This window comes from Lygodium microphyllum, chromosome 10 (genome assembly GCF_053477565.2).
Source record: "Lygodium microphyllum isolate KBCC chromosome 10, Lygodium_microphyllum_v1.1.10, whole genome shotgun sequence".
In the NCBI taxonomy this organism is placed as follows: domain Eukaryota; kingdom Viridiplantae; phylum Streptophyta; class Polypodiopsida; order Schizaeales; family Lygodiaceae; genus Lygodium; species Lygodium microphyllum.
In genome coordinates, this window is record NC_141144.1 from 84,158,898 (window position 1) to 84,186,309 (window position 27,412).

At 43.1% G+C, this 27,412-nt stretch overlaps 1 protein-coding gene across 5 annotated transcripts in view; it reads left to right on the forward strand.

Moving 5' to 3' along the window:
* Positions 1-27,412, forward strand: part of LOC148030229 (ARM repeat superfamily protein) — a 123,551-nt gene that overhangs the window by 92,569 nt on the left and 3,570 nt on the right. For all 5 annotated transcript variants that reach the window (XM_087686499.1, XM_087686496.1, XM_087686497.1 and 2 more), the window contains 9 exons: positions 306-368; positions 478-747; positions 1,389-1,484; positions 2,002-2,119; positions 2,191-2,357; positions 2,443-2,556; positions 11,633-11,736; positions 11,997-12,315; positions 12,407-12,645. In XM_087686499.1, coding sequence (XP_087542625.1) covers positions 306-368; positions 478-747; positions 1,389-1,484; positions 2,002-2,119; positions 2,191-2,357; positions 2,443-2,556; positions 11,633-11,736; positions 11,997-12,315; positions 12,407-12,645 — 1,490 coding nt within the window. The remainder of the gene's footprint in view (positions 1-305; positions 369-477; positions 748-1,388; positions 1,485-2,001; positions 2,120-2,190; positions 2,358-2,442; positions 2,557-11,632; positions 11,737-11,996; positions 12,316-12,406; positions 12,646-27,412) is intronic.

Here is a 27,412-nt window from a genome sequence, read left to right on the forward strand (position 1 = left end):
AGCTGCTGAATGTGTCTCATAATACTGCTCGAGAGAAACAAATTTTGGTGCATTGTGCAGGCTCATAATTTGAGCTTTTGAAATGTTGGCCAAGTTTTCTTAGCAGCTGTAACTAGCTCTGATGATGAATATAAACTACGAGGATCAAGATCCATTTACACTTGACTACAGCACTCTTTCACATTTGTCCAACATCTTCATTCTTGTTACTCCCTGTTAATCTGTTGATTCCTGTAGTTATGAAGTTTCATTAATTTGATCTTTAAATGAGTTGATTTTCAAGCAGTGGTTGTGATACTGTACAGATGCTGGGGTTTATGCAACATGAAAAAATTTGTGTACACTACTCAGCTCTGAAGTTTTGGCTGGTAAGATTCAAATCTTGTATCAAGAAAACCCCCCAAGCCGTCTCCCCTTCACTTCTGTACTTTCTGGTGTTGCTTTCAAGCTTCATGCACTTCGTATTTTTGATTTCAGGCATTGCTAAGAGAAAGGCAACCAGATTCTTCTTTCTACCCTGTAAACGATTCTGTCAAAGAAAAGCTTGGTGTTGTAGGACCAACTGTCAATGAAAAGAAGGGTATTTCAATTATTATCTCTGATGATGTGTACACCAGACTTTTGAATCTTGCATCCCATTGGTTTCTGACAAAGGGCCTGAAAGCTCACTCAAGTGAAGGGCCACTTGCAAAAAATGATGAAGATCTCTCCAGCTGGAAAGATTTAAGTGACTATCGCGGACGTTTGGTATTTGCTATTGCATTTGCTCCTTTGGAATCAAATAATCTTTGCTAATAGAAGTTCTCGTTCGACTTTTCAAATTCAATGGTGTGCAACTTGCTGTTACTGGTACTGTTCTGAAGAAGTACCATTTTCTGAGAAGGAAGTCCCCATTTATGTTTAAAGCCATTTTTATTTATGAAGATGACTTGATCATGCTGGATTATGCTGTATGCAATGCTGTGTAGTATGTGGATAGGTGTACTCCTGAGCCTGGAGACCCTGAAAGCCAAGCCTTTGTTTGAGTCTGGTTCTCATTGTATAATTCCTTTGTAGTCATGATTTGGCCTGCTGTTGCTGTACGTCAGACAGAAGTTACAGAGTCCCTCACTTTCAACAACAGCATCTTGTTCAGCCTGTATAACCTATAATACTATTCAAAATACACTGCAGTTAGTACGAGCTCTAATAAGCACTCTTGATCAACATACTAGAGCACCATAGCCTTAAGATTTTGTACCTCTTTGAATGGTATTTACTTTTGTGCCCTTCTCTAAAACTTTCAATGTTTGAACTGAAATGCATCTGTTTCATAGGAGGTCAGCATTTTGGATTCGTCTAGACAAAAAGTTACAGCATTATTGTTTTGTTCTATTTTTGTTTTTCAGCTAGATTTGGTCCGTTTGGTGGCAGTTCAGCGTCCTGTTTTAGCAATTGTTCAGATTTCTGGGAGAATCAAGGAAACATGTGGGGGTTTTCAAAGTGTAAGTCACATGTTCTTCCCGAGCCTCTGCGAGTCCTTCATACTCTATCTCATCCCACACTTGAGATCTTACTAGGCAAACACCATCTGCTATTTTTCCTTCTTTGAGCAGTATGATATCACTTGCAAATATAAATAGATATAACGGGTGTCTGTGAAAAGGAATGTCTAGTTATCAATGATAAACATTCTAGGTAATAGTTAATATGCACTCCAACATAATCAGATGGCTGTTTGCATTCTGGAATTTGAATAGTATCTTTATTTCTTTCTGATTGCTGCTAGATGTTTAACAGTTTGGATTTTAACTTGAGATGGTGCTTCAATCTTGAAACGTTGTCTGTGCTGTAATAATGTTCCATAATAAATTCTACTTCTCTAGACCTAAATTTTGCATAGTTTAGATGCTGATGTGGGTGTTTACTTCTGATCCTTTTCAGATGCACATCCTAAATTAGTATGCTTGAGATGCTATTTATTATGTCACTGACTTCTTGTCATGAACATGCCAATGACAGTCTTTGGGAGTTCTAGATAGCCTACAGAAGCTGCTGGAGGCAACAATCAATTCAATTTTCAGTGGAGAGCGTGCTGGTTTAAGTACAATGTTACCAAGCTTACAAACACATACAGAAGGTGATTCTAATGTCAGGTCTCCTCATGCTCCTGAAAAGTGCCATATAATAGGGAATTTCACCATGTGACAGGAATTCTTGACTATCTTCTTTCAATGAGATGGAATGGTGCTGCCTTGGTTGAGATTCATGGGCGGTTCTTGGATGCCATGGGTTCATTCTTGAAAACTTCATCAACTGCAACAGTAGCTGTATTGAACAAAATTTTTGAGCTTCTTACAAGCATACCTGTTCAAAAAGTAAGTGTTTGCTGAAGTATAGGTCGACTGTTCACATATTGTGTTGAATGGATCATGGCAGTGGCAATGAATTACTGCACTACAGGGACCTGGAAAAGATCCATTGGCTCTAGAAATTTCACGGGCGAGACTCCAAGTTTGTACCTCGTTTCTGCGGATTGCAAAGGCTGCAGACACAACAGTTTCTGCTCACATGGAGGTCTGTTATTTCCAACTGGAGAGTGAAATCTCCTTCGAACTTTCCAAGCTGAAATCTCTGTGACTTTTAAAGTCTTTGAAAAGTATTTCCTGCTTGTGATGTGATTTGGTATTTGAGTATTATTTCTTGTTGAAGCAAAGTTTTGATGCTATTATGAGTTCTGCCTCTCTAGCCTGCATTTTGTTTCTTTATTCTTGTTTTGTAAATTGAATTGAGGTGAGTTTCTTAGCTTCAAGCTTCTATCTGCTACTGCTTCAAAAAGTGCAGCTGCATGTTGGCGCTGGTGCCATTCATGCTGACCATCTTTGGTGTTTTTCAAAGTATCTTTCCTGCTTCCTTGTTTGTAATTTTGTTAAAAATCACTTCTTAACAAAACTAAAATATTGTTCATGTGGATGTTCTTAGACAAGGCTGTGCTGTGTATGCCTGCATTATATCAAAAAACAAAGAGGTTGCCCCTTTTGGTAGGGCATATGCACGGAAGGAGCAAGTCAATATGAACAGAGTGATAGTCAAAGGAGGTTGAAGGTAGAGTGCATGGATGAGAGTGGTGGTGGAAGGTAGAATAGACAAAGTAGACTAAATATCAATATGTCAAAAAAGGTAGCATTGTGCATGTCATGCGTTGATTAGTGGTACAATACTTTTTGAACTTTTCTATTCATGTTGGGTTTTGATCCCGCCCCACCCCCCGCCAACAAAAAAAAAAAAAAAAAGTATGTGTTGGCATCTGTGTGTGCATTCTTCGTTTTTGGTGAATCTTTACTTGTTGATGCTGATACTTCCATACACTGCATTTTCCCAATGTCTCTAATACATGTTTGTGGTGGTGGTTTCCATGGTAGGATGATGTCATGTAAATTGACTCATCAGACATTACTTTGACCAAAAGAACAGATGAAGAGAGACAGTGTGTGTATGTAAATGCTGGTACAGTCATCACTATTGGTCTCTCTGGAACTTCATGCCGAACATGATACAGATTTTTCAGCCAGTTCCTCCTTTGAAAATAAGGATAGAATTTACGCCTAGATGCTTGGCAAAAAAGTGCATGGCCTCTTAGCAATTGGAACACTTTTCGCAAATGCTCCAACATTCTCCCTTAGTTTTACTATTGATTAAGATATCATCAAGGAATACTACAATACAGTGACCTATATTTTTTTTTTTGCAAGTAAAATGTGGCTGATTATATTACTCAAAAAAACTGATTACAATGGGGTGCTCATGCTCAACAGACTAGCTGGAGCTGATACAAAGTCACCAATACATAATGTATACAGGCCTCTCAAGGCGGTTTGGGGGGGATGGGGATTAAGAAGCTGGGGGGGGTATCGCCAACTGGGGTTGCTTGCCTGCATCACGAAAGACAGACCCTGGCTGCCCAGGTGCGCATGAAGTGACCTTGAACCTCTTGACGAGCCCTGGACTCGCCCTGCACCTGATCCCATCGCCGCGGAAGGAGTGGATGATGGAGGTCCAGAGCTGTGCTAAGGTTGCATGTGTTGGAAGTCTCTCTCCGCCGAAAGCCTACTGACACCGCGCCTTCCAAATATGCCATCCAGTAAGACTCCCTATGATCTCCCATACCTCCGAGCGGTCTGCTGTGGGCTCCAGTACCTGGCGGATGGGTAGAGCCTCCAAACCAACCGTTGCACACGACCCTGCCTTGATAATGAATATCGTGTCCTGCATCCCGGCCTCATACAGAAGTTGACGGCCCTAGCTGATTGCATGCCAACAGAATGCTCCCCATGAGATACATCTAAGGTTGGGTGCTATACGGCGAAGGATGCGGCATGCTCCTCTCCACAATTGTTGTGCCTCCTCACATGACCAAAGGTAGTGCTTTGGGGTTTCCAAAGGTTGCTGCGTGCAGCACTTATAACCTCCCTCCTGCATCTGGGCAAGCCAACTTCCCACCACTAAGCCTCCATGTGCCAGCAGCCATAAGAAGTACGACACCCTCCTCGGCCTCCAGCTATCCCATAGGCGGCACCAGAACGTCCAACGGAAGGGCTTCGTGATGCTATGCTCCGCCCAGTGCCTGCTACGTGATGGGGCTCAGTCCATATCCTCCTGCATCAGTACATGTCTACCAATCCTGACAGTGTACTCTAGGAACCTGGGTGGCTTCTTGGCGACTGTAGAGGCCGGCCATAGCCACTCTCCTGGGTTCCACTCCAGCTCATCAAGTGGTTTGTCCTCCTAGATCCAAAGGCGCCACTCCTTGAGCTCCTTTTAGAAAACATAGGGATCTAGTCACCAAGTCTTCCCCTGAAGACCCACCACCCGAATCCTCCTCCACAAAAGGGCAGCAATTCCCTCATCCTGTTGCCCTCTGTCAAGGGTTAGACGTCCCCCCTTCTGAATGGCGAAGAAAGTCCCCTGCGGGGCGTCGCCCACTCTACCTATCACTTGAAGGGAGATGCTTGCTAGTGAAAACCTAGCTGCCCATATCTCCTCGGGCTCTATCAGCTCTCATATTCGGGAAGCAATCCACTCCGGAGGTATTGCTGCATCTATCTCCCTTCTCCTCAACTCCACTCCTCTCTGGCAGTTTGATACTTGCTGCAACGCCTCCTCGTCTGCCATCCTGTACACCTCGCGCCATGTCTTGACGGTACGAGCCGGGTCGACCTCCCACCCAGCCCACTAGATGTGGAAACGCTCACCTATCTGTGCTCCTTCCTAATCTTTGACCTGGGGGTTTTAGATCACCTGCCGATGGTCTATCGCCTCCTTGCAGCTTGGGGGGCTTTGGATTAGGGCCGTGCAGAGACCCTGCCACACGCGGAGTAAGCTGCGAAGGAAAGGTGATCTGGGGGGCGGGGTGATCTCGGTTGACGTGAAGATCCATCTTAGGGAGGGCCTCCACTTGTCGCCAAGCCTCGGTCTACAATCCTGAAGGCCCTCCTACAACAAGACCTTCCAGGTTTGCCCTCTTGGTGTGAGACCGCGGACAACTAGCTTGCCCAAGAGGGCCATACTCTGATAGTCAAGGTCTATGATCCCAAGCCCTCCCTCTGACCTATGTCGTATGATGGTTGCCCACGCTACCTTGGCCTTGGAATCCTTGGAACCATCAAACCCTAACCAAAGGAAATTCCGCACTAGGTGACGAAGCTGCACTACGCACAATGAGGAGAAGCACCAATACGAAGCGATGTACCAGGCCATCGCTAGGAGGACTTGGTTGACCACCAGGTCTCATCCGGCTAGTGAGAGGCAAACCGTGCTCCAGTAGGTTAGTTTCCTCCAAATAGAATCAAGGACAAGAAATTGCTGGGGGCAGGAGTGATGTCGAGTCCCACCTGGAACCCTAGGTACCGGACGGTTTGCCCTCTGCTCACCCATCTAAATCCCAGGTGGACGCCCCACTCTGTGCTAGAGTCCGGGTCTGTGAGGAAACCAACTGACTTTTGCTAGTTGATTTTCGCTCCTGCTGCAGAACAGAACACGTCAAGAGCCAGCCTCACTCTCTCCAACATCAACTTATCGTCTTCTATGTAGAGGGTTGTATCATTTGCGTACTCTGAGTCTAACAACTCAATCTCCTCTCACTGGAAGTCAGAGGTTGCGTAATCCGCTCACAAGTGACCTGAGGAAGTGAGACATCGCCTCTACGAAGAGGAGAAACATGTAAGGGGCTAGGGGGCAACCCTGTCAAACCAATCTCTCTAGACGAAACTCCTCCCCTCTCCTTCCACCTATGAGACCCCACGAATCCAAACCTGGGGGAATCCCAACCTCACCATGGTGCCCTCTAGGAAATCCCAGTCCACCTTGTCGTAAGCTTTCTCGAAATCCAAGAGTAGTACAGCCAGTCTTTGCCCATTGTGCTGAGCCCACTCTGTTGCCTCAAAGAAGGGAAATACATTGTCTAGGATGCTTCTATCCTGGACAAAGCCTGTCTTGTGTCATGGATAATATCTGGAAGCACGGGGCGTAGTCGCCTACCAATCATCTTTACCAGTGCCTTATAGGCCACTGATAATAAGGTGATAGGTCTCCATTGGTAAAGCTCCAACCGGTCTCCCACTTTGGGGAGAAGACTGATAAGGCGTGCCAAGAGACTCCTTGGCATTTGTCGTGAAGTGAAAATCTCCATGAAGGCCATCAATAGGGGGTTCTTCACCACTTCCCAGTAGGTAGTGAAGAAGGCCCTAGAGAGGCCATCCTCCCTCGGGCATTTGTGCCCATCTTGTGCATGGAAAGCCTCCTCTAGTTCCTTCTCTGTGAAGGGGGCTAGGAGGGAGCGATCCATCTCCTCTGTGACGAGGGATGGGATGTGATCCCATACCTGCTATCTACATCTCTATCCTTGAGCTAAAGTTGTCTCCTGCTCGAAAAGGCGCGTGTAATAGTCGGTGGCAATCTCCATCACCTCGTTTGGGCTAGAACGAGTTCTCCCATACTGATCCCGAAGGCTGCGTATCTGCTCTCTTGCAGTGCGAGACTGGTGCACTTGGAAGAACTCCCTGCACATCGTATCCCTCCTCTGTGCCCAGAAGGCTACTAAGGTTCAGAAAGAAAACTCCGAGTGCCTGTTCTTTAGGTCAGCAAAGGCTGCACGCACGCGCACCTCTTATGCCTGGAGGGTGGGGTCCCTTGGTGCCTCCTGTAATAATCTTTGCGTGGCTGCAAGGTCCCGTCTAAGTGCTCTCTCCTCCTCCCAACTTTGCTGCTTGGCTTGTATGGCTTCCTCTTAGTAGATTCTGCTGGACTCTGCTAGGACCTTTGCAACCTCCTTTGCTATTTGGTCCCTCTTGTCCCACTCTCTGGTCCAAATCTGCTCAATCTGTCTCGTCACCTCCTCCCTCCTATAGATCGACTCAGGGATCCGACAGGATCGTGTGTCTAGAGTGGATGCTGGGGGGTCAAGTGTCAAGAGAACCAGGCAATGATCGGACAACGTGGTGCCTGCCAACTGCTCAATCTGGCCTCCACGAGAGCCTCTCCACTCTCCCACATAAACCCTGTCCAACCTCTCTAGCAGGGCTCCACATAGTCGCCTGTATCCCCAGGTGAAGTCCAATGACCTCTCCCTCCTGTGGAAGGCAAGGTCTCTCTAGGCATCGTGTGCTCCAACTGCCATCTAGAAGACCTTTCATGCCTCTCGTTCCTCCCCAGCCATGCCTTGGTAGTTTTTGCCTGTGCCCTATTGGTCCTCCAGAGCCTTGAGATTGTTGAAGTCTCCTCCAACGGTCCAGGAGTCCACCTTTGGGAGTCCATCCGCGATCTCCACCCAGAACTTGCTGCGTGCCCTAACCTCCGTAGGGGCATAGACATTGAGGACTCCAAGGCACGAGTGCCCATTATCCAATCCAATCTGACCCATAAATCCCTCCCCGCCATTATCGTCCCGTGGTCTCGTACACAGGCAGTGAGACTCGGGCCAATAGAGGTGCAAACACCTCCACTCCTGCTGTGGGCACCTACGGTGTGCTCTCAGTAAGTGTGCGGACTGCCTGGAAGCACGTTCCCTACCCACCGGGCTTGGGTGGGGGTCAGCTTGTGCTCCTGTAGAAGTAAGATGTTGATCCGTCTGGCCAGGGCGAGTTGCAGCTCCTCCCAAACAATCAACTACCTGGAGCCACGTGCCCCACTGTATGGAGGCTATTCACATTCCAAGATGCTAGGTGTAAGCTCATGGGGGAACGTGTGATTGACCGAACAGGCATTTGTTTGGTGTGGAGGCTACTGATGAGAAGGAGAAATTGTGAGACATGCAAGTACACTTTGTCACTGGTTTGGATGGCGAACTCCAGTCCCCCATGGTGGCCCTCGGTCGGACCATAGGGGTGGGGGCCATTGGATCACGTCCCCCGGAGCTCTCCATTGTGGAGGGACTCGAAAGATAATGCTCAAGTGTGGGACATCAGCACCAGCCCACCCGTTAATGTCCATCATGCACCTAGGCCACTGCTGTTCAAACAGTGCTAATCCTTCATCTCCCATCCACTGGGAGATGTGATCCGCCACCCACCTGACTCTTCAACTCCTCTATTTGTGTAGTCGTCCACTCCCCTGAGTGAGAGGATTGAAGAAAAAAGGCGTAGTTTGGTCCATCCGGTGGTGCTAGTAGATGGGCCTTGCCCCTCCTTGACTTACGAACCACGAAGATCCCCACCTCTAGAGGTAGTGAAAACTCTCCGTGCTGTATGGGAGGGGGAGGACTACTGGTGCGAGGAGGGAGTTGGTGTGTGTAGCTCATCGCCTCCTGTGGGAGGATGGGGGGTGAGGCTAGGAGGGACCACTTGAATCGGGTGCGGATGGTGGGGGGGATGAGGATCAAGGGATGGTGGGATGGAAAGAGATGCATGGTGGGTTGGGGGGGGATTGGTGGCCCTCAAAAGGGGGGGTTGTGGGCCATGGTCAGTGGGGGGGGGGTGTGGGGGTTGTGGAAACTCAGGCAAAGTAGTCTGTGACGTGGGTGGTGGATGTGGGGGGCTGCGGTCCTGCCAGGTGGGACGGGCAAGGGGGGGCTGTGGAGTGCTTTGCCGAGGGGGCGTGGCTCCCCCCTTCTACTCCTTGCTGACGAGGCTGGGTCTGAGGGGCTGACTGTGCCCCCCTTGCTGTCGCCCTCTCTGTTGTCTCTAGACCCGTGTGAAGCCGTCAGGAGAGCTGCCTTGGAGAGCCGCTGGGAGAGCCGCCTTGGCTCCAAAACGCGAACAAACTGCTGCTTGATGCCCAAAGTCGTGGCAGCGCAACCACTGCCCTGGTTGCCCAGTCACAATGACCTACTGCCTAAAGGAGTGTCCTCCTGCCTCAATCTCTAGGAACTATGGGATATTCTTGACCTCTTTCACAGCCACTTGTACCTTGGGGACTCTTGCCGATGTCACTGCATCCGCAAAAGACGCGGGGAGGACAGTACCAAGGAAGAAAACGGTCGCGACTGGGCGGTCAGGCGGGGGGGGGAGTGGTCAGGTGGGGGGGAAGTGGTCAGGCGGGGCGGACAGACGAGGGAGACGGCCAATGAGCTGGAGGGCGCAATCAGACGGGGTGGGAGGGAGCGATCAGACAGAGTGACGGGGCGCGAACGATCTGACGAAGCGGGGGGAGCAGGCGACTTGACGGTGCCGAGCATGACGGGTTCGGGGGTTGACCTAGCCTCTCCCAAAAGCATCTCAATATGAAGCATTCGTTACGGTGACCTATATAGGATTGCAAATAGAATTCACACCTAGATGCTTGGGCAAAAGTGAATGGGCTCTTAGCAATTCTCAGGAAACATTTCTCTAAATTCCCTTGATAAATATGCATTTCCATTATCACTTATCAAAAGAACATTTTTGGTCTCACTACAAATTAGAAAAATGTAATCCGTTGGCAAAGGCCGAACAAGTATATGTCACAATACTTCTGTTAAATCAATTGTTGTAGTTCAAGTGAACAAATCAGAGAAGCGTTCATGACATCATGTTCAGCTTAAATAACAAAAGTTCTATTGTCTTTTTTGAAATTCCAAAGAATTATGATGATATATTTTTTAAAAAAGATAGTTCTAGGCTCCAAATCAATTCTTTGCCTAGAGCTATATTTTCCCTATTTGTATTCATTATTTGGAGATCAAGCTTTCCTTTATACCCTTGGATCTCAATTCCCAAACTGAACAATGTTGTGTCCCATATCTTACTATCAGGTGCTTTCATCGTTTCAATGATATATTGGTGTTGATTGGATAGTTGGGGAAGCTTAAGTTTCTTAACAAGGGAAAGATTAATAAAATTATGTTTGATTGAATCATCAATCATGACTATAGCACTATGCCCTGCTGTTGATTCATGCATTCTCACTAACTCGGTCCAAATGAGAGGGTGGGATAATGAAGTGGACACGTTACGCCTATGTGATAGTAGTGAATTCTCAATCATAGATGCAAGCACAACATTAGTACTTCCTCCCTGCATTGCCATGTGGGAATTTTCTGCACAGTCATGGCTGTTTTCTGTAACTTTGTGGTTGTTTGCAGCAATAGATTCTGTTGTGACTGTTTGTACTGATGGCTGGGATAGATATTTTTGTAGCAGATGCAGTCATGAGGCTTTTAATAGTGTCCATGTGGCAATTTTGGAAGCAGGTGCAGCATTTAATGCTGTTGAGTTGTCATTTCCATCAGTTGCTCACTGTTTTAGAGATTGGTGCACATTTGCTGCAGTTATTACTTTATGAAATCTTTTAAGCAAATAATAATGACTTATCTTTAGTTCCCCGTTCAGTTTAGGCTCTGATACTGGTGATACATAAGACTGAATTAGTCTGATTTGTAAATCTAAATTTTTGCACTTAAACAAGAAAGAGGAGAGAGAAAAGAGTGTTTGAGCTGCGTGATTCAACCCCAGCCTCAGCACAGCCACTTTTGATATTAATTATCTTGCCTGCATGGGCTAGTATTTCGGTTTACTTTATTTGACACTGTTATCATTCTTCTAGCAGCTATAATAACGATGTATTCCATGAGTCAAATTATCTTTTCAGATCTTGTATGGCGGTTTGGCTTTTTGTAGCTATTTAGTTAAGATCCTCTGTCCCTCCTTATTCTTTCTCTAGAGCTGCAATCTAGAGATTGAAACTCAACAGAAGGCTTTTGCAAGCATTGTAACTATAACTTGTGGCTCCTGGTGGGAAGGTAGGACATGAAAGTCCTTATGAAAGCTTTCACTGACCTTGATGGGACAGTCTGTGATTTGAAAATTGCATGTTGGCTGGTGAAGTGTGCTCGCCCTTCCATGTGTTACTGGCCTAATACAAGCGTGGCTGTGCTGGTGGATGAGGTGTTAGGGTGCATTACAACCATGGTCAGAGGAGCAATTCCTTACGACATGTTCTTTAATCCTGAAAAATGCATTTAGTTATGTAGCTACAATATTATTATGCATATGTTTAGCATAAATGGCACACATCTGATATTTTTGGTGATGTATTAACTCAAATGGTAATGTATGCTAACCAACTTTTTTACTTGTTAGTCAAATTCTTTGATTATCTAAGGTCTATATGCTTATGTATAATTTTGATGCACATAGCATATCATGACAGCTATAAGGCCAGCTCTAATTTTGTTTTGTAGGCCATTTGGAAAACCATATCTGCTCTTCAAGAGCAGGGTCTATTTCAGCGAGGTGAGCACAATTTAATTGCAGAGGGTTTCTTGATAGCAGGGTCAGCTGCAGGGTAATAATATCTCAATCCTTTTGATGGAGTGCTTTTGTGTTAGTTGTCTCTCTTTTTTTGTTTCCATGTGAAAAGTGTCAGATATGCATTTGACATTCACTTGAAACTGAAAGACTGTCTATATTGATGCTGGTGGCAAACAACTCTTGCAACTCTGTTTTAAAGATTATTTTCCCTCTCAAAACTCTTGAAAAGTGCCTAAGCCTGTAGTTTTTATTTTTCAATTCAAATCTCTTTCTGTTCTTTATCTTCAACTGCAGGCAAGATTGTGAAGCCAAAGTGTTGGACTGCTTTCTAAGACCTTTGCAGGAGAGTTGGATCCAAAATAATTGGCAAGAACGGTACTTACTCCGACCTGAGGATCTTATGAGCTTAATGGTCAGAAAAACAGATGATAATTCCCAGAATGAAGAGCTTTGGTCTATGTTCCATTCGATCACTTTTATTGAGCGAGTCTTAAAAAGGTGTGATTACCAGCATGGTAGAATAGTTAGTGAAGGATCGCCTTCAGAAGGGCAGGCTTCCTTTAATCATCCCATGAACAGCCATTTGATGTGGATCATTCCATCAGTTTTAAAGGTTTATTACTTTACTGTTTTACCTTTTACAATTGTAGTAGTGTAAGGTGCAGCTTGCTATATCCTTACTACAAAGTTGCTCTGTTTTGCAGCTGTTGCGGTGTATACATGCTTTTTGGAATCCATCTTTCAGATGCTTACTACCCACCTCAGTGCAGCATGCTTTATTGATGAGTTCTTCTGAGCAGTCATCTATTCTAGGGGAAACAGGGTCAAAGCCTTCAAGAGGAACTATTTGGCCATCTGCAGATTCTGATATTCAGACAGGTGCTGAAATAGATGGAAAAGAAACTGAGCTTCGCAACTGGTTGAAAGGAGTTCGAGATAGTGGGTGAGCTAAGCTAGTAGTCCCATCTTGCTGTGCAGTTTTTGATGGTTTTGGTTCTGAAATTTCATAAAAGTAGGAAAAGACAACTTTCTTTATGACAATTAAGATACAGGGCTTAAAATAATCTCTAAGTTGCAAGACTCGGAAAATCAAATGCTATAATGGAGGTGCATATTTCCAACCTGTGATACAGATTGGTGAAAAGAATCCTAGTCTGTAATGATGGGCCAGGGAAGTTTGAATTCCTTGAGTTTGGGGATTCCCAATCTCTCATCTGTAAACTCTGCTTCGATCCTTTTTTCTTCAAATTCTGAATTGAAAAATGTGTTAGACAGTTTTAGCCATGGATTGAAGAAATGTTTGAACAAGCTGTCTCCTGCCGTGTTCATTTCCTGTCTCAAAAGGGTGGTTGTCTCCCATTCAAGTTTCCACAGCATATTACTTTGTCACTGAATGCTACCATATTTTCTATGTGGAAAAACGTTTATAGGAAATGTTCCATGGCTGGTAAATTTGAGGCTTTTGGAGCACCTCATGTTAGGCTGAAAATTTGGGAATTCTTAAATCATGAAAGTTTGCAGCAATGTTCCTTGACATTGTCAGCAGGACTTTTGCCTGATATTTGGATTCAATTAAAAAATCTGAATAGATGAGACATAAATCTGAAGTTGAAGTGAAGATGCTGAGCATGACCTAGCCTGCTGAACATTAACAATCACAGATTTGACAAACTGCTTTGGGGATCATGGCAACTCAACAGAACCTAGACATGGTGCACCACAACTAGCAATTTTTCAGTAGTCTGATTAAATAGGGCTAAACTCCTGTCTGTCACTTCTATGTAGAGTTATGTTCAGGATACCAATGACAGCAGGATAGCAAGATGGAATGAAAATATGTGCAATATTAGAACATCATTACATATGGAGAGAGAGTGGTTTCATGGCTAATTTGCACTCCATGCAATTGGTAACTTTGAAAGGAAGTGAGTTTAAAGTCAAGCATGCCCCATATGGATTTAATTGATTTATTGGTCAGTTGAGATTTTTAGCAGTGTAAGTCTTTGCTAGATGATCTAAGCTGAACATACATTGGTTGAAGGATCCCTCTTAAAACTTACATTTTCGTATCTCAAAAAGTCTCCAGTTAGGCAAGGGTTTAAACCCCCACTCAAACTACATGAACTCCATGTTCTTGAAATGGGTTACAATACTGTAGCCACTGCACCGGAACTAGCAATTTTGCATTTATGCATAGGCCGCCTACCCAGCAGAAAAATGTGTAATAACTCTTCCTAGTGTACAGTCATGTCGTCTGTGACCCAAGTGCTTGTGGGACCTTCCAGTGAAGATGCTTGTGAGAATATCATTTGAAATGATGAGCATGTAGTCTCATGCCTTCGTGGCCCCATACAAGGTTCATTGTGTATAGTTTGTAAGGAAAAGTTATTCTTAGGCAGGCTCTTCTAGCAAATTGGACTTGCTGAGCTGACTGTTGCTCCAACCCTCCACTAACTGGTCTCCTTGCTCCCACATGCTCACAAGCCTGCTGGCCCTCCCCTTTCCTCTCCGTCTTTGTGCTGCCAATCTTCTGCTTGCATGCACTGCTATCCCTACCTAATCACTGTATGTTGTACATGAGGCTTGTTGGCTATTAGCAGCCTCAACTCCCCAATTCGCTCATGTTTTCCCCTACCATTACTTGCATGCGATGAGGCAGCATGCCACCCCATATCATTATCCCAAAATTTTTTAGCCATTCAAGTACAATCTATCCAGGATATACGGTGTATTTGAAATGATACAAGTCTGGAAAAATTTGCAAGCACTGGGCAATTTGCTTTATACCAATTATCTGGTCTTGTTTCTGGTGGAAACCTTTGGTCAGACGTAGTGAGAAATCACCCAACTCAAAGATGGTAATAGCTAGAAAGCTGTCTCACTCTAAAGACCTGATGCCCTAAACCTTGGAATCCCTTGCGATGTTCCTTTCAATCAATGAGGAGCTCTTCAAATCAGAGTACAAAACTGAACGCTCAGTTGATTAGGGTCTGTGGCTGACAAACTTAAGTTACTACAGCAACAAATCAGTCCCTATTTTGCCTCTTAATCTCCCATCGATGCTCCTCTATTGCAGTTCAGCTTTGCCCTTGATGCCTCTGCCCAGGCCCCACTGTTGGCAAACTTCTCATGCAACAAAATTGTCTCAATGCATTCTAAGGAGCATCAACATGCATTTCCATGGTTGCATGGCCTCAGCACATGCATCCCAAATTCACCACCTTGAGCACATGCGCCATTGCAAATTGATCCAATATCTTCCTGATCTGATGTCTATCCACAAACATGGGTGTTTACTTTAGAGCAACAACTGTGATTAAGTATGTTTGTTTGTGCATTCCCAAAATAAAAATAAAAATTTGCTTAACCAAAATTGGCTGAATTTTATTGTGGACAATTAGCAACACACCTGAATGGGTCCTTGCAGGAACACCAGCATAGAAAAGCTTGAAGCCATGGCAATGCAGGATTCTCCCCGCTTCTTTTTGTAACTCTTATGCTCCATCACACACAAAACATCCCGACCATTAGAATGCAAAGTCTGCCACATAACATGTTGCTTACTGTGAGGACAAATACCCTGTACTTTCCATGTAGCGAGGTTTCATGAAGGATAGAAAATAAATCAGGGTTGAGTTTGTAACTGCCTCTCTGCGGTTCTATTTTCTAGAACTGCAAGAACATCCTCATCCAAAAGTTTGCCAATGAGCATTCATCGCATGGCTATGCACTTTAGAAGTTGAGGGTTGATCCATGTCAATTGTGCTACAATGCGGGTATGTGCGGTCCCATGGAGTAATCGCTTTACCACATTTATCAAAGACCAATTGTTAAAGGGGTTATGTGATTACTCCTGTCGGGACCTTACATCATAGGTGGTCTTATTGCTCAAAGGTGCCATACTAGTACCATAGTTGGGGTGCCAAATAAGCATAATCAACCAGAAATTAAAAGAAAAATAAAAGTAAGTTGTAAGATCAACCTATCATTATAAGATGTTGGTATAATATGTCAAAGGTCAATCTAAACATGAGCATGAGAGAGAGAGAGAGAGAGAGAGAGAGAGAGAGAGAGAGAGAGAGAGAGAGAGAGAGAGAGAGAGAGAACAAAGATATATTAATATCTTTTCAGGTCAAAATCGGCCTATGAGACAAAATCATGTACAATGTCGATCGTCAGTGGACATCAAAATGCGATGTACTGGAAGTGATATATTGTAAAAGAAGCCAAGGCGGTATACATGACCAATTAGTGCTCGTATAGGGGTATAATGGGAAGATGAGATAGTACATGTCTAGCTGTGTGGTTGAATGATACTCGTATATCTAGTTCCACCCAATCAGGATCAATGATTGGGTAGAGTATGTTATACATCCCAAATGAAATAGTACGAGGGTAGCATCTGGGCTAGGTCCTCAACTCTTTAACTAGCTACTCATGTCGCTGGTCTCCTTCATTGCTCTCTGATGCAGTATATGTGTCTGGTACCCTTGTATCCATGGGCAGCATGTTACTCGTCTCCTTAGCTCTCTGGACTCTCACCCCTCTCTATGTGGGTGACATGTAGGTGGTCACTGTCTCAAAAAAATTAGTAAGCTGACGCCCCTCTCTCTATGTAGTGCTAGCCTATAGTAGTGATGTGCGGAGCCTTTGAATCTCAACTAGGAACTGGCCCAAGCGGCACTAAGGTAGGGACTCCATAACTAGTCTGAGGGAGGTGTCTCCGAATAGTGTGGGTTATCTAGCTTGGACTATGCGATAGGCACTGCATCTACAGATGTGTTGCTCCTGAGTCCTTGCTCTCTACCTCCTCTTAGCATAATTTGCAAATCCGCTCAACTCTAGGGATGTGGGCTGCTCTCTTGGTCTCGATCTTGAGCTAGTGAAAGGATACCCTAAGTTGGTCAATGGCTACCCACCTCTCATATGGCATGTATACATCTAGGTATCCAAGTCTCTCAATGAAGCCATCCATGGTAGTCTACATGAAGTGGTCTCTGTAGTAAGACATCTTCAGTGGGAGGGGCTGCTTGGAGTGGAATTCGGTGGAAGAATCCCTAAATCCCGCATGGTTTGTTGGTCCCAATGAGATAATGGATCTCGCTAAGGAGGCTTGGGAGTTGAAGTATCTACATCAAGGTCAAGAGCAAGCAATAGACTCGGTTCAGTAGGTACGATCTCAAATGATGTGAGCGGAGGCGAGGATAAAGAGTCCAGTGCTAAGGATTGCACTTTGTCCCTCTCATCAAAGACAACATCCCTCCGAATGATCACCTTGTTCGTGTGAGGATCGAACAAACAATAGGCTTTTGCTTTGGAAGAATAGCCCATAAAGATCAAGAGATCTACTCAAGGGGTGAGCTTTCCTATCTTGTCATCAGGAGTGTGCGTATAAGCACGGCTACCGAAAACTTTGAAGAGAGAAATAACAAGCCGAGAGCCCAAAAAATGCCTTGTGTGGAGTCTTTGTGTTAGCAACCTCAATCCAAAGGTGCTCAACGAGCTATGCTAGGAACGGCATAGAGCGTGCCATATTCATGATTGTTGGATTTCTATGCTTTACGACTCCATTTTGTCACAACTCTATAGAAACAGAATTTGTATCCTTTTTTATTAATTTGTCTATATAATGATTTATTAAATTTATTTTCTTTGCACTAATTAGATATAAGGAAAAGTGCATTGGAGCTGGCCACTGATGAGTGGTCACAGGTTATGGTGGACCCACGCGGTGGGTTAGAGAAAAGATAGTTCACACTTCCACCTATATGGCCCGATTGGGTGCCTGTGACTAGAACTCACTCATATCAGGGTTAGACTCGCACACAGAAAGGATTGATGCCTTGAAGTGTGGGCTAGATCCACCAGAACAGACAGTTACAATCAACAAGATGGCATGATTATGAAATGCTTGTATAATGTGCATGTGTGGGTTGAAAGCTTGAAAATCACATTTCTTTGCATAGGAAAGTCACATGAAGATTCTGATACCGTTTTTGCGATGTACACGGAAAAAGCTTTCATATGACATCCATATTGGGAGGGTCCCTAAATTTTAGGAAATCTCTAAATTTTAGGAGGTCCCTAAATTTTAGGAGCCTCGAATTAGCCTAAAAATGCTAGTCCTAAAAAATAGGGATGTCATTCTAAAAATAGTAAGTTCTATACTCTGACTGTGCTTACTAAATTTGGTTGTTTCTATTCTTGACAGTATTCAGCCCAAAAAGGAAGGCCATAGAGAAGAGACAAGTGTCAAGACACTTGTCACACAAGTTTTCAAGTGTCCCACCACTTGTCACATCTCATGACATGTGGCTGGACACTTGTCTTGTGCTACTCCACTTTCCCCTTTCGTACTAGCTCTTCCCTCTCCTATAAATAAGAGCTCGTTTTTCTTCATTCAGCATCATTTTCTTTGCTGTAAACTCATGTACAGTACCCACAGATAGCCAGAAACTGGCCCCATCCATCCCTATCATCATCCCCGACTTCTCTATTATCAAATTCCTCCATATTCCCTCTTCTATCACTGCTGTTTTACAGGACAGCAAGCTTGTAAATTCATTATAGCACCTCCTTCTCAAGCTCTTTATTCCATTTTAGCAACAAGAAGCAAGCCCTATCCATGTACTACTGTTCAACGATGGAGAAAGGCTGATTTTTCCCTCTTTCTTCTCTCATACTGTAAAGAAATCAGTTCTTATCATTGCATAATAGATAATACATGTGTGTTTATACATCTTTGCATGATCTTGTGAGAGTGAGAATTACTTCTCCTCACTCTCAGTTTGATTGTAACTGAGCTCTTCCCTAAGGGACTTGGGTTGAGCAGAAATACATTCCTTCGGGGGGGGGGGTTGCCCATCTTCAACCCTCAATCTTGTCTCCATTACTTTTAAATTTTCATGGCTGTAATTTTGTGAGTAATTTTTCATTTTCAGCTTTAAGTGCTCATTCTCTTTTATATTAAATCTAAAAAACAAGCGAATATCATAATTGTTAAGCATACTACGTTGTTTGGGGCGTTTACAGTGGTATCAGAGCTTTGGCTCGGTCCTCACCCCAACACTGGTAGTGCTTACAATTATAAGTTTGTTTGTTTTCAGCCCTTGCATTGAGTGCTTGAGCATATTTTTTTCTTAAGAGTCTCAATGGATCAGTTGAGTGCTATCCTTCAAGCCATTCAAAGTCTTAGAGAGGAGAATCAGCAAATTCGTGACCAACTTCTCAAACTAGAAAAAGTTGAGAATCCCAAAGAATTCAAGTAAAGAAGCCCATCTGCTTCAAGGAGACAAAGCCATACCAATGAAAGGAGCCGATCAAGAAGTCCAACAACTTCTAAGAGGCAGTCCCATTCTACTTCAAGACAAAGAAAGAGATCGCGTCGAAGCTCATCCTCTTCTTCAAAGTCATCTGGCGCCTACTCTGATGGACCCTCTTCTAGTGACGAAGAGTCACACCCTTCTCGTGGAAGACCCCATCATCGTCAAAAGCATCGACATTCTTCACCCTCGTCTCCATCTTCATTCCCATCAAGCACTTCATCACCTTCAACCTTAAGATCCGGGCATGGACGAAGGCATAAGAAGAAGAAGAAGACTAAGTCACTATTTCAACTTGAAAAGAAGATCAAGTTCAGTATGTATGATGGTTCCTGAAATCCTGATCTTCTTCTGAAGTTTATTCGTCAATTTCAAATTTTGTATGGTCGTGACAAGTATAAAGAAAAAGAAAAGATTAAGTTTGCAGCTTTACATTTAACCGACTTAGCCCATACTTGGTGGACGGGGTTGGAATATGATCATGCTGCCCCAAAATCATGGCGGTCCTTTGTTCGCATGATACAAAGCCAATTTTTTCTTGTTCATTTCAAAAGAGATGTAAAAATGGAATGGGATCGACTTTGGCAAAGGAAAAATGAGTCACTTGGTGACTATACCAAGAGATTTTGGGAGCTATTTTTGAAGGTCCAACATTTCAAGAAGATCAGCAGTTCGGAAAAGCTTAGGAAGTTTCAAGGAGGTTTCCATTTTAAACTTCGTACTGCTCTTAATCATTATCATTGTTCTAGTCTCAGGGAACTCATTGACGATGCTGAGACATGGGAAATGGAGCACAATGGCAACAAATCATTCCAAAAGAATGATAAGAAGAGAGTAGCTGATGATGAGGAGTATTCAGCCCCAAATGAAGGACAAAAACAATGGCAAAAGCAGCCATAAAATCAAAAGAAGATGAAGCCCTATGCACCTCCTAATGCTCCTCAATTTCGCTCAATTTCGCTCCAATCTATACCCACAAGCAAAGCAACTTTCCGAAGAAGAAAAGCAACGCTTCATAAAAGAAGGGAAGTGCTTTAAATGTGGACAAACAAGCCACATAGCAAAGCAATGTCCAAACAAGGGACAAAGCAAGGTTTCTGACAACAAGCCTAAGTCGCCAGTGAAAATCAATGCTATCAGTGATGTAGTTGCAAACACAACTCACACTCCAGAGACGCGCAAATTATTAAAAGCTTGGGGACAGTTGCAAGGTAAGCAAGCACTATTCTTGATAGATCTTGGGGCGAATGAAAATATCATTTCCTTGCAATTAGCTAAAGAGCTTGGATTAAAGAATGAAGAGATGGACACTCCGGCAGAAGTTCGCCAAGCTTAAAATACTGATGAAGGTGACACAGTGAAGACTGTGATACCCTACATTGGTAAGCTCAAGTTTCAAATTCAAGGCTACAGTGACGAAGATATCTTCTGTATCGGAGACCTTGATGGTTGCGATGTGATTCTTGGCATGCCCTGGAATCATAGAGTAGATTCAACCATCTTCTCTCAGAAAAGGAAGGTAGAACTCACCAACAAAGGAAAGAAGTACGAGATCCAAGCTGGAGTTTCTGGTGACACCATACCTATGGTAAGCCATATGCAAGTCTCTAGAGCAATGAAGGATTGTGTTCAATGTTGTCTGCTTTATGTCACTGATGTAAAAGATAATATGAATGCTGAAAACCAAGAGCGACTTCAGCTCTTGGAAAAGTATAAAGATTGTTTTTCGAAAGATCTTCCTTATCAGCTTCCCCCAGAAAGGCCGGAAGACCATCATATTGATATTATCCCGGGCAGTTATCCTCCTAATATAGCACCATACCGTGTGAGCCGTCCTCGACAAGAAGAAATCAGAAAGCAAGTCAAAGATCTACTCAACCGTGGGCTAATTAGGCCAAGTAGCTCACCATTTTGTTCACCGGTTCTTCTTGTTCAAAAGAAAGATGGCACATTCAGGATGTGCATTGATTATCGAGCCCTCAACAAAATCAATGTGAAGAATCGGTTTGCTATTCCTAGAATTGACGACATTTTGGATCGTCTAGGAGGATCAAAGATTTTCAGCCGCATTGATCTAAAGAGTGGTTATCATCAAATTAGGGTAATATCACAAGATGTACACAAAACTGCTTTCCGCACTTCATATGGTCTTTATGAATTCTTGGTGGTTCCTTTCGGATTAACCAATGCACCAGCCACCTTTAATCGAATGATGGAGGGCATCTTTAGAGAGCACCGACAATATGTCGGTACTTTCTTTGATGATATTCTTGTCTTTAGCAAGAATGAAGAGGAGCATCATCAACACTTGGAAATCATTCTACAATTACTTCAACAAAATCAACTCTTGGTAAATGGTAAAAAGAGCGAAATTTTCATGCATAAAATAAATTACCTTGGGCATGTCATCTCTTCTGAAGGGATTCAAATGGATCCTGAAAAGATCAGGATCTTCATGATGTACATGAGGTGCGATCGTTTCTTGGCTTATGCTCTTATTACCGCCGCTTCATCAAGCATTTTGCACATATGGCTTCTCTACTTCATGACCTTACAAAGAAGAAGATCTCTTTCCAATGGAAGGAAAAAGAGAAGGCAGCCTTCACAAGGCTGAAAACAGCTCTTACTTCTGGACCTGTTCTTATCATTCCAGATCTGGTAAAACCATTTGTGGTGGAAGCAGATGCTTGCGGTGATTGTATTGGTGCAGTGCTAAATCAAGAAGGCCATGCCGTAGCCTTTGAAAGTCACCGTCTAAATAATGTGGAGAAAATGTATGACATTTATGAAAAGGAGCTCTTAGCAGTGGTTCATGCTTTAAAGATATGGAAACATTATCTTTTAGGCAATGAATTCCTTATTAAAACTGATCATCAAAGCTTGAAGTATTTCAAGACTCAAAAGCATTTGCAGGAGAAACATGCAAGATGGGAAAATTTCTTATCTATGTTTCATTTTCAAATTATGTACACTCCAGGAAAACAAAATGTAGTTGTTGATGCACTTTCTAGAGTGCCTGGCATTGCAACTATTACAGTGGCTCATCATGAAGATTTCCAAATGATGAAGAATACTTATGATGAAGATACTGATTTTGCAGCAATTTGGTCAAATTTACAGCAAGGAGGTTCTCATCCAGATTATTCCATCAAAGACAGTTACCTTCTCATGAACAATCGCCTTTGTGTCACTCTTTCTGTTCGACAAAAGGTACTTAAAGAAAGTAATGAATCCCCTTATGCAAGGCATAGAGGGAGGGCAACCACTCTAAGTGCAATTGAGCGCTACTTTTATTGGCCAACATTACGAAGAGATACACATAACTTCATTGAGGCTTGTCTGGTATGCGAAAAATCCAAGTATGATAGGCAGAAGATTCCAAGATTGTTGCAACCTCTTCCAGTGCCCAAAGATCCACGGGAATCTATCACAATGGATTTCATCTCAGGTATTCCCAGAACACCTCAAGGTCATGATATGATTTGGGTCATAATTGATAGATTCAGCAAACAATCACATTTTATTCCATGTCATAAAATATTGAAATCCGCACAAGCTGCAAGACTTTTCATTCAACACATCTTCAGATTACATGGTATGCCTTCTGAGATCATTTCAGATAGAGACTCCAAATTCACAAGTAACTTTTGGCGTGCTTTATTTGAGAATTTGGGAACCACTTTAAAGTTCTCCTCAGCTTTTCATCCTCAAACTGATGGCCAAACAGAGGTGATGAATCTCACTCTTTTGGATATGTTGAAAGCTTATGTTAGTGAACATAAGTCACAATGGGAGAAATATCTTCCATTATTGGAGTTTGCTTACAACAATACAGTGCACACATCCACAGGGAAAGCTCCAAATGAAATAGTACAGGGTAAAGTGACGACTCCTCCAATTATTCGCACTAAAGATAAGATTTTTGCTGCTGATAAGTTTACTTCAGATTTAAAAACAGCAATGGATCAAGTTCGAGCCACTATTAAAGTTGCCCAAGAGCGACAAAAGAAGCAAGCAGATAAACGAAGAAGACCTTTGGCTTTTGAAAAAGGTCAATATGTCTTGCTAAAGTTTGATAAAAGCAAGCTCAAACAAGGTTTCGGTCAAAATTCATCTTTTCCAAAGCTCTCCAGTAGATACTTTGGACCCTTCAAAGTGATTGAGAAAATAAATGAAGTTTCTTATCGACTTGAGCTTCCTGCTCATTGGAAAATACACAATGTTTTTCATGTAAGTTTGCTAAAACCTTACATAGGACTAGAACCAAAGGAACCCATTACTGAAGATCCCCCAGAAGTTGAAGAAACAGAGCAACTCTTGGAACCTGAACAGATTTTGTTTCACAAGGATCGAACCACGAGAAGTGGCCTTGTGACATGAAAATTCTTACTAAAATTCAAGAATCTACCCACAACAGATGCACATTGGGTAGATGAAAAATTCATGAAGGATTACCCAAATATTCTTCAGCCATATCAAGAAGCTTTTCAGCTGAGGACAGCTGAATAAAAGCCAGAGGGCTATCACAACTCTATAGAAACAGAATTTGTATCCTTTTTCATTAATTTGTCTATATAATGATTTATTAAACTTATTTTATTTGCACTAATTAGATATAAAGAAAAGTGCATTGGAGCTAGCCACTGATGAGTAGTCACAGGTTATGGTGGACCCGCGCGGTGGGTTAGAGAAAAGATAGTTCACACTTCCACCTATATGGCCCGATTGGGCGCCTGTGACTAGAACTCACTCATATCAGGGTTAGACTCGCACACAGAAAGGATTGATGCCTTGAAGTGTGGGCTAGATCCACCAGAATAGACAGTTACAATCAACAAGATGGCATGATCATGAAATGCTTGTATAATGTGCATATGTGGTCTGAAAGCTTGAAAAGCACATTTCTTTGCATAGGAAAGTCACATGAAGATTCTGATACCGTTTTTGCGATGTACACGGGAAAAGCTTTCATATGACACCCATATTGGGGGGGTCCCTAAATTTTAGGAAATCTCTAAATTTTAGGAGGTCCCTAAATTTTAGGAGCCTCGAATTAGCCTAAAAATGCTAGTCCTAAAAAGTAGGGATGTCATTCTGAAAATAGTAAGTTCTATACTTTGACTGTGCTTACTAAATTTGGTTGTTTCTATTCTTGACAGTATTCAGCCCAAAAAGGAAGGCCATAGAGAAGAGACAAGTGTCAAGACACTTGTCACATCTCATGACATGTGGCTGGACACTTGTCTTGTGCTACTCCACTTTCCCCTTTCGTACTAGCTCTTCCCTCTCCTATAAATAAGAGCTCGTTTTTCTTCATTCAGCATCATTTTTCTTTGCTGTAAACTCATGTACAGCACCCACAGATAGCCAGAAACTTGCCCCATCCATCCCCATCATCATCCCCCACTTCTCTATTATCAAATTCCTCCATATTCCCTCTTCTATCACTGCTGTTTTACAGGACAGCAAGCTTGTAAATTCATTAAAGCACCTCCTTCTCAAGCTCTTTCTTCCATTTTAGCAACAAGAAGCAAGCCCTATCCATGTACTACTGTTCAACGATGGAGAAAGGCTGATTTTCCCCTCTTTCTTCTCTCATACTGTAAAGAAATCAGTTCTTATCATTGCATAATAGATAATGCATGTGTGTTTGTACATTTTTGCATGATCTTGTGAGAGTGAGAATTACTTCTCCTCACTCTCAAGTTGATTGTAACTGAGCTCTTCCCTAAGGGACTTGGGTTGAGCAGAAATACATTCCTTCGGGGGGGGTTGCCCATCTTCAATCCTCAATCTTGTCTCCATTACTTTTACATTTTCATGGCTGTAATTTTGTGAGTAATTTTTCATTTTCAGCTTTAAGTGCTCATTCTCTTTTATATTAAATCTCAAAAACAAGCGAATATCATAATTGTTAAGCATACTACGTTGTTCGGGACGTTTACACATTTTGTGTGGTGAAGTTGGTAGAGGTGAGTTGGCGTACAATGCCTTGCTCTTGTAGAAACTCAAAAAAATTATGGGAGATAAACTCGCCACCAAAATCACTTTTCATAGTACCACACAAAGACCAATTTGGTTATGCACCAGCAGTACCCAAGCTCTGAAATAAGTGAAGGCATCTAACTTGTGCTTTAGAAAGTACATCCACATATATGTGGACAAATTGTCCATTATCAAAAAGAAGCACATTATGCTATTTAAGACAATCACCACACAAAGACCAATTTGGTTATGCACCAGCAGTACCCAAGCTCTAAAATAAGTGAAGGCATCTAACTTGTGCTTTAGAAAGTACATCCACATATATGTGGAGAAATTATCCACTATCAAAAAGAAGTACATCACGCTATTTAAGACAATAGTGGATGTGGGACCACAAAGATCTACATGAATGAGTCTAAGAAGTTCAGCACCATGGGTGAGAAGCCATTGAGAAAAGGGTGTACGATGATGCTTACCTAGCTGACATGCTTTACAAACCTCTCAATATAGTTTTAGGTATGGAAGACCCTCAACCTTCCCTTGACACAGCAAGTCATCAAGAGAGTCGTAGCTAAGATGTCCTTATCAAAAATGCCAGAGACACTCAAAATCCGTGGGCTCCCGTATGGTAACCAAGGCTTGGAAGTGATGGAACTCCGAATCATTAGCAGTCGGCTCAATAAGAAAATGTGTCATGTGGTAAAGACCATTAGGTTATGCCTTGCTTGGAGCAATTACTAAACCAAGTTGAGAGTCTAGGATCTCTACTATGGTCACAGTGAAGAAAACTGCTTGCCCCAATTGGCAAAGCTGGTGAACAAACAATAAGCTCACCCCAAGGTAGGAAACATGATAGACATCATCTAGCGATTCAAGATTTGAACCTTGATCAGTGGGAAAACTGATGTAACCATGGGCTTGAATCTTGACATAGGAGTTGTTTCCTACATAAACACTCTCGGTTGCAGGGACTCAGGAAATGAAAATATCCACTATAGGAGTCATGTGATGGTTAGCTCCATTATCCACAATCCAAACAGGTGCTGAGGTGCTCGGTTGTGGCTAGTGGGCCTCTGTAGGCACCTCTTTAGGAGGCAACTCGTAGATGTAAACGAGACTCATATCCGATGTCTCTAAGGAGACGATGTGGACCTCTGCAGACTAAGCAGCATACAAACCCTCTATAGTTGAGTAGTTCTCTAACTGCAATGGCTAACCGATGGCAATATGGGTTTGTTCTCACCACTGCCCCTGTTGGGGTTGCCACCACCTTGCTTCCTTGGCTAGGGGCCACCTAACTTGGATGGAAGGGTTTGATTCTTGGATTCTGGCTATGTACCTCTTGCCTTAGAACAACATTAATCATCATAATGGCGAACCTTTTGACAATGTTGACAATGTCTATTCTGCTTAGGTACATTTTACCATCCAGGTTTAAGAGTAGATTAAGTGGTTCCTTGGAATTCACTAGCCTTGTTTTGATTTTGATTTTGATTTTGACAATGTTGACAATGTCTATTCTGCTTAGGTACATTTTACCATCCAGGTTTAAGAGTAGATTAAGTGGTTCCTTGAAATTCACTAGCCTTGTTTTGATTTTGATTTTGATTTTGAGTTGAGTTTTGTTTGCCCTTGCTTGCCCCCTTTGAGAAGATGCAACAAGAGGCTCTCTGTCAAGGACGTGTTATGAAATTGATCGAATAATCATGCATAGCACAACAACTAATACTCAGACTCATAAAATGTGGGCATGTGAGGTTGTGAAATTACCTATTGCACAAAATGGAAATATTTTCTTAGCAACTTGTTAAGGAACAGGGTAACGTGATCGTTAGAGGACTGAAGAGCCCCAGTGGTTGAGAACTCAACGAGGAGATGCCTATACTCAACCAACTTGACTTTAAGTCATCCTTGTCTATGATTTTAAAGTTTTCGAGCTCATGATTTAAATTGATGCGATGGATCCTATCTCGAGCCATATAGTGGTCAGTCTATTGTGCTGAATGAGAACGAAACTCAAGTAATAAGCCATGCATAAGCTCGACAATAGTGGAGGTGTTATGAGCCTTCCATGAGCAAACGATCTCATATGAAACACATGCAGGATCAAGTTGGGGCTCCAACCATTGCACTAAATCTCAAAGGTTCTAAGAGTCTAAGACATGCCTCATCAAATTTGACCAAGTGATGTAGTTTGACTCGTTGAAACAAGTCTTGTCATTAAATGCATGGTTGGTGGATAAGGAGCTAGAACCATGAATTGTCTGTAAAGAGGGATAAGTGGGATAAGATGAAGGATAAGATGGTGGGAGTAGTGATGGTGGTGGATAAGTAGGAAGGGGTAAAGGTGGATAGGTAGAAATAGGCTACTGATATCCAAGTAGTGCCGATTGTTACAGGGAT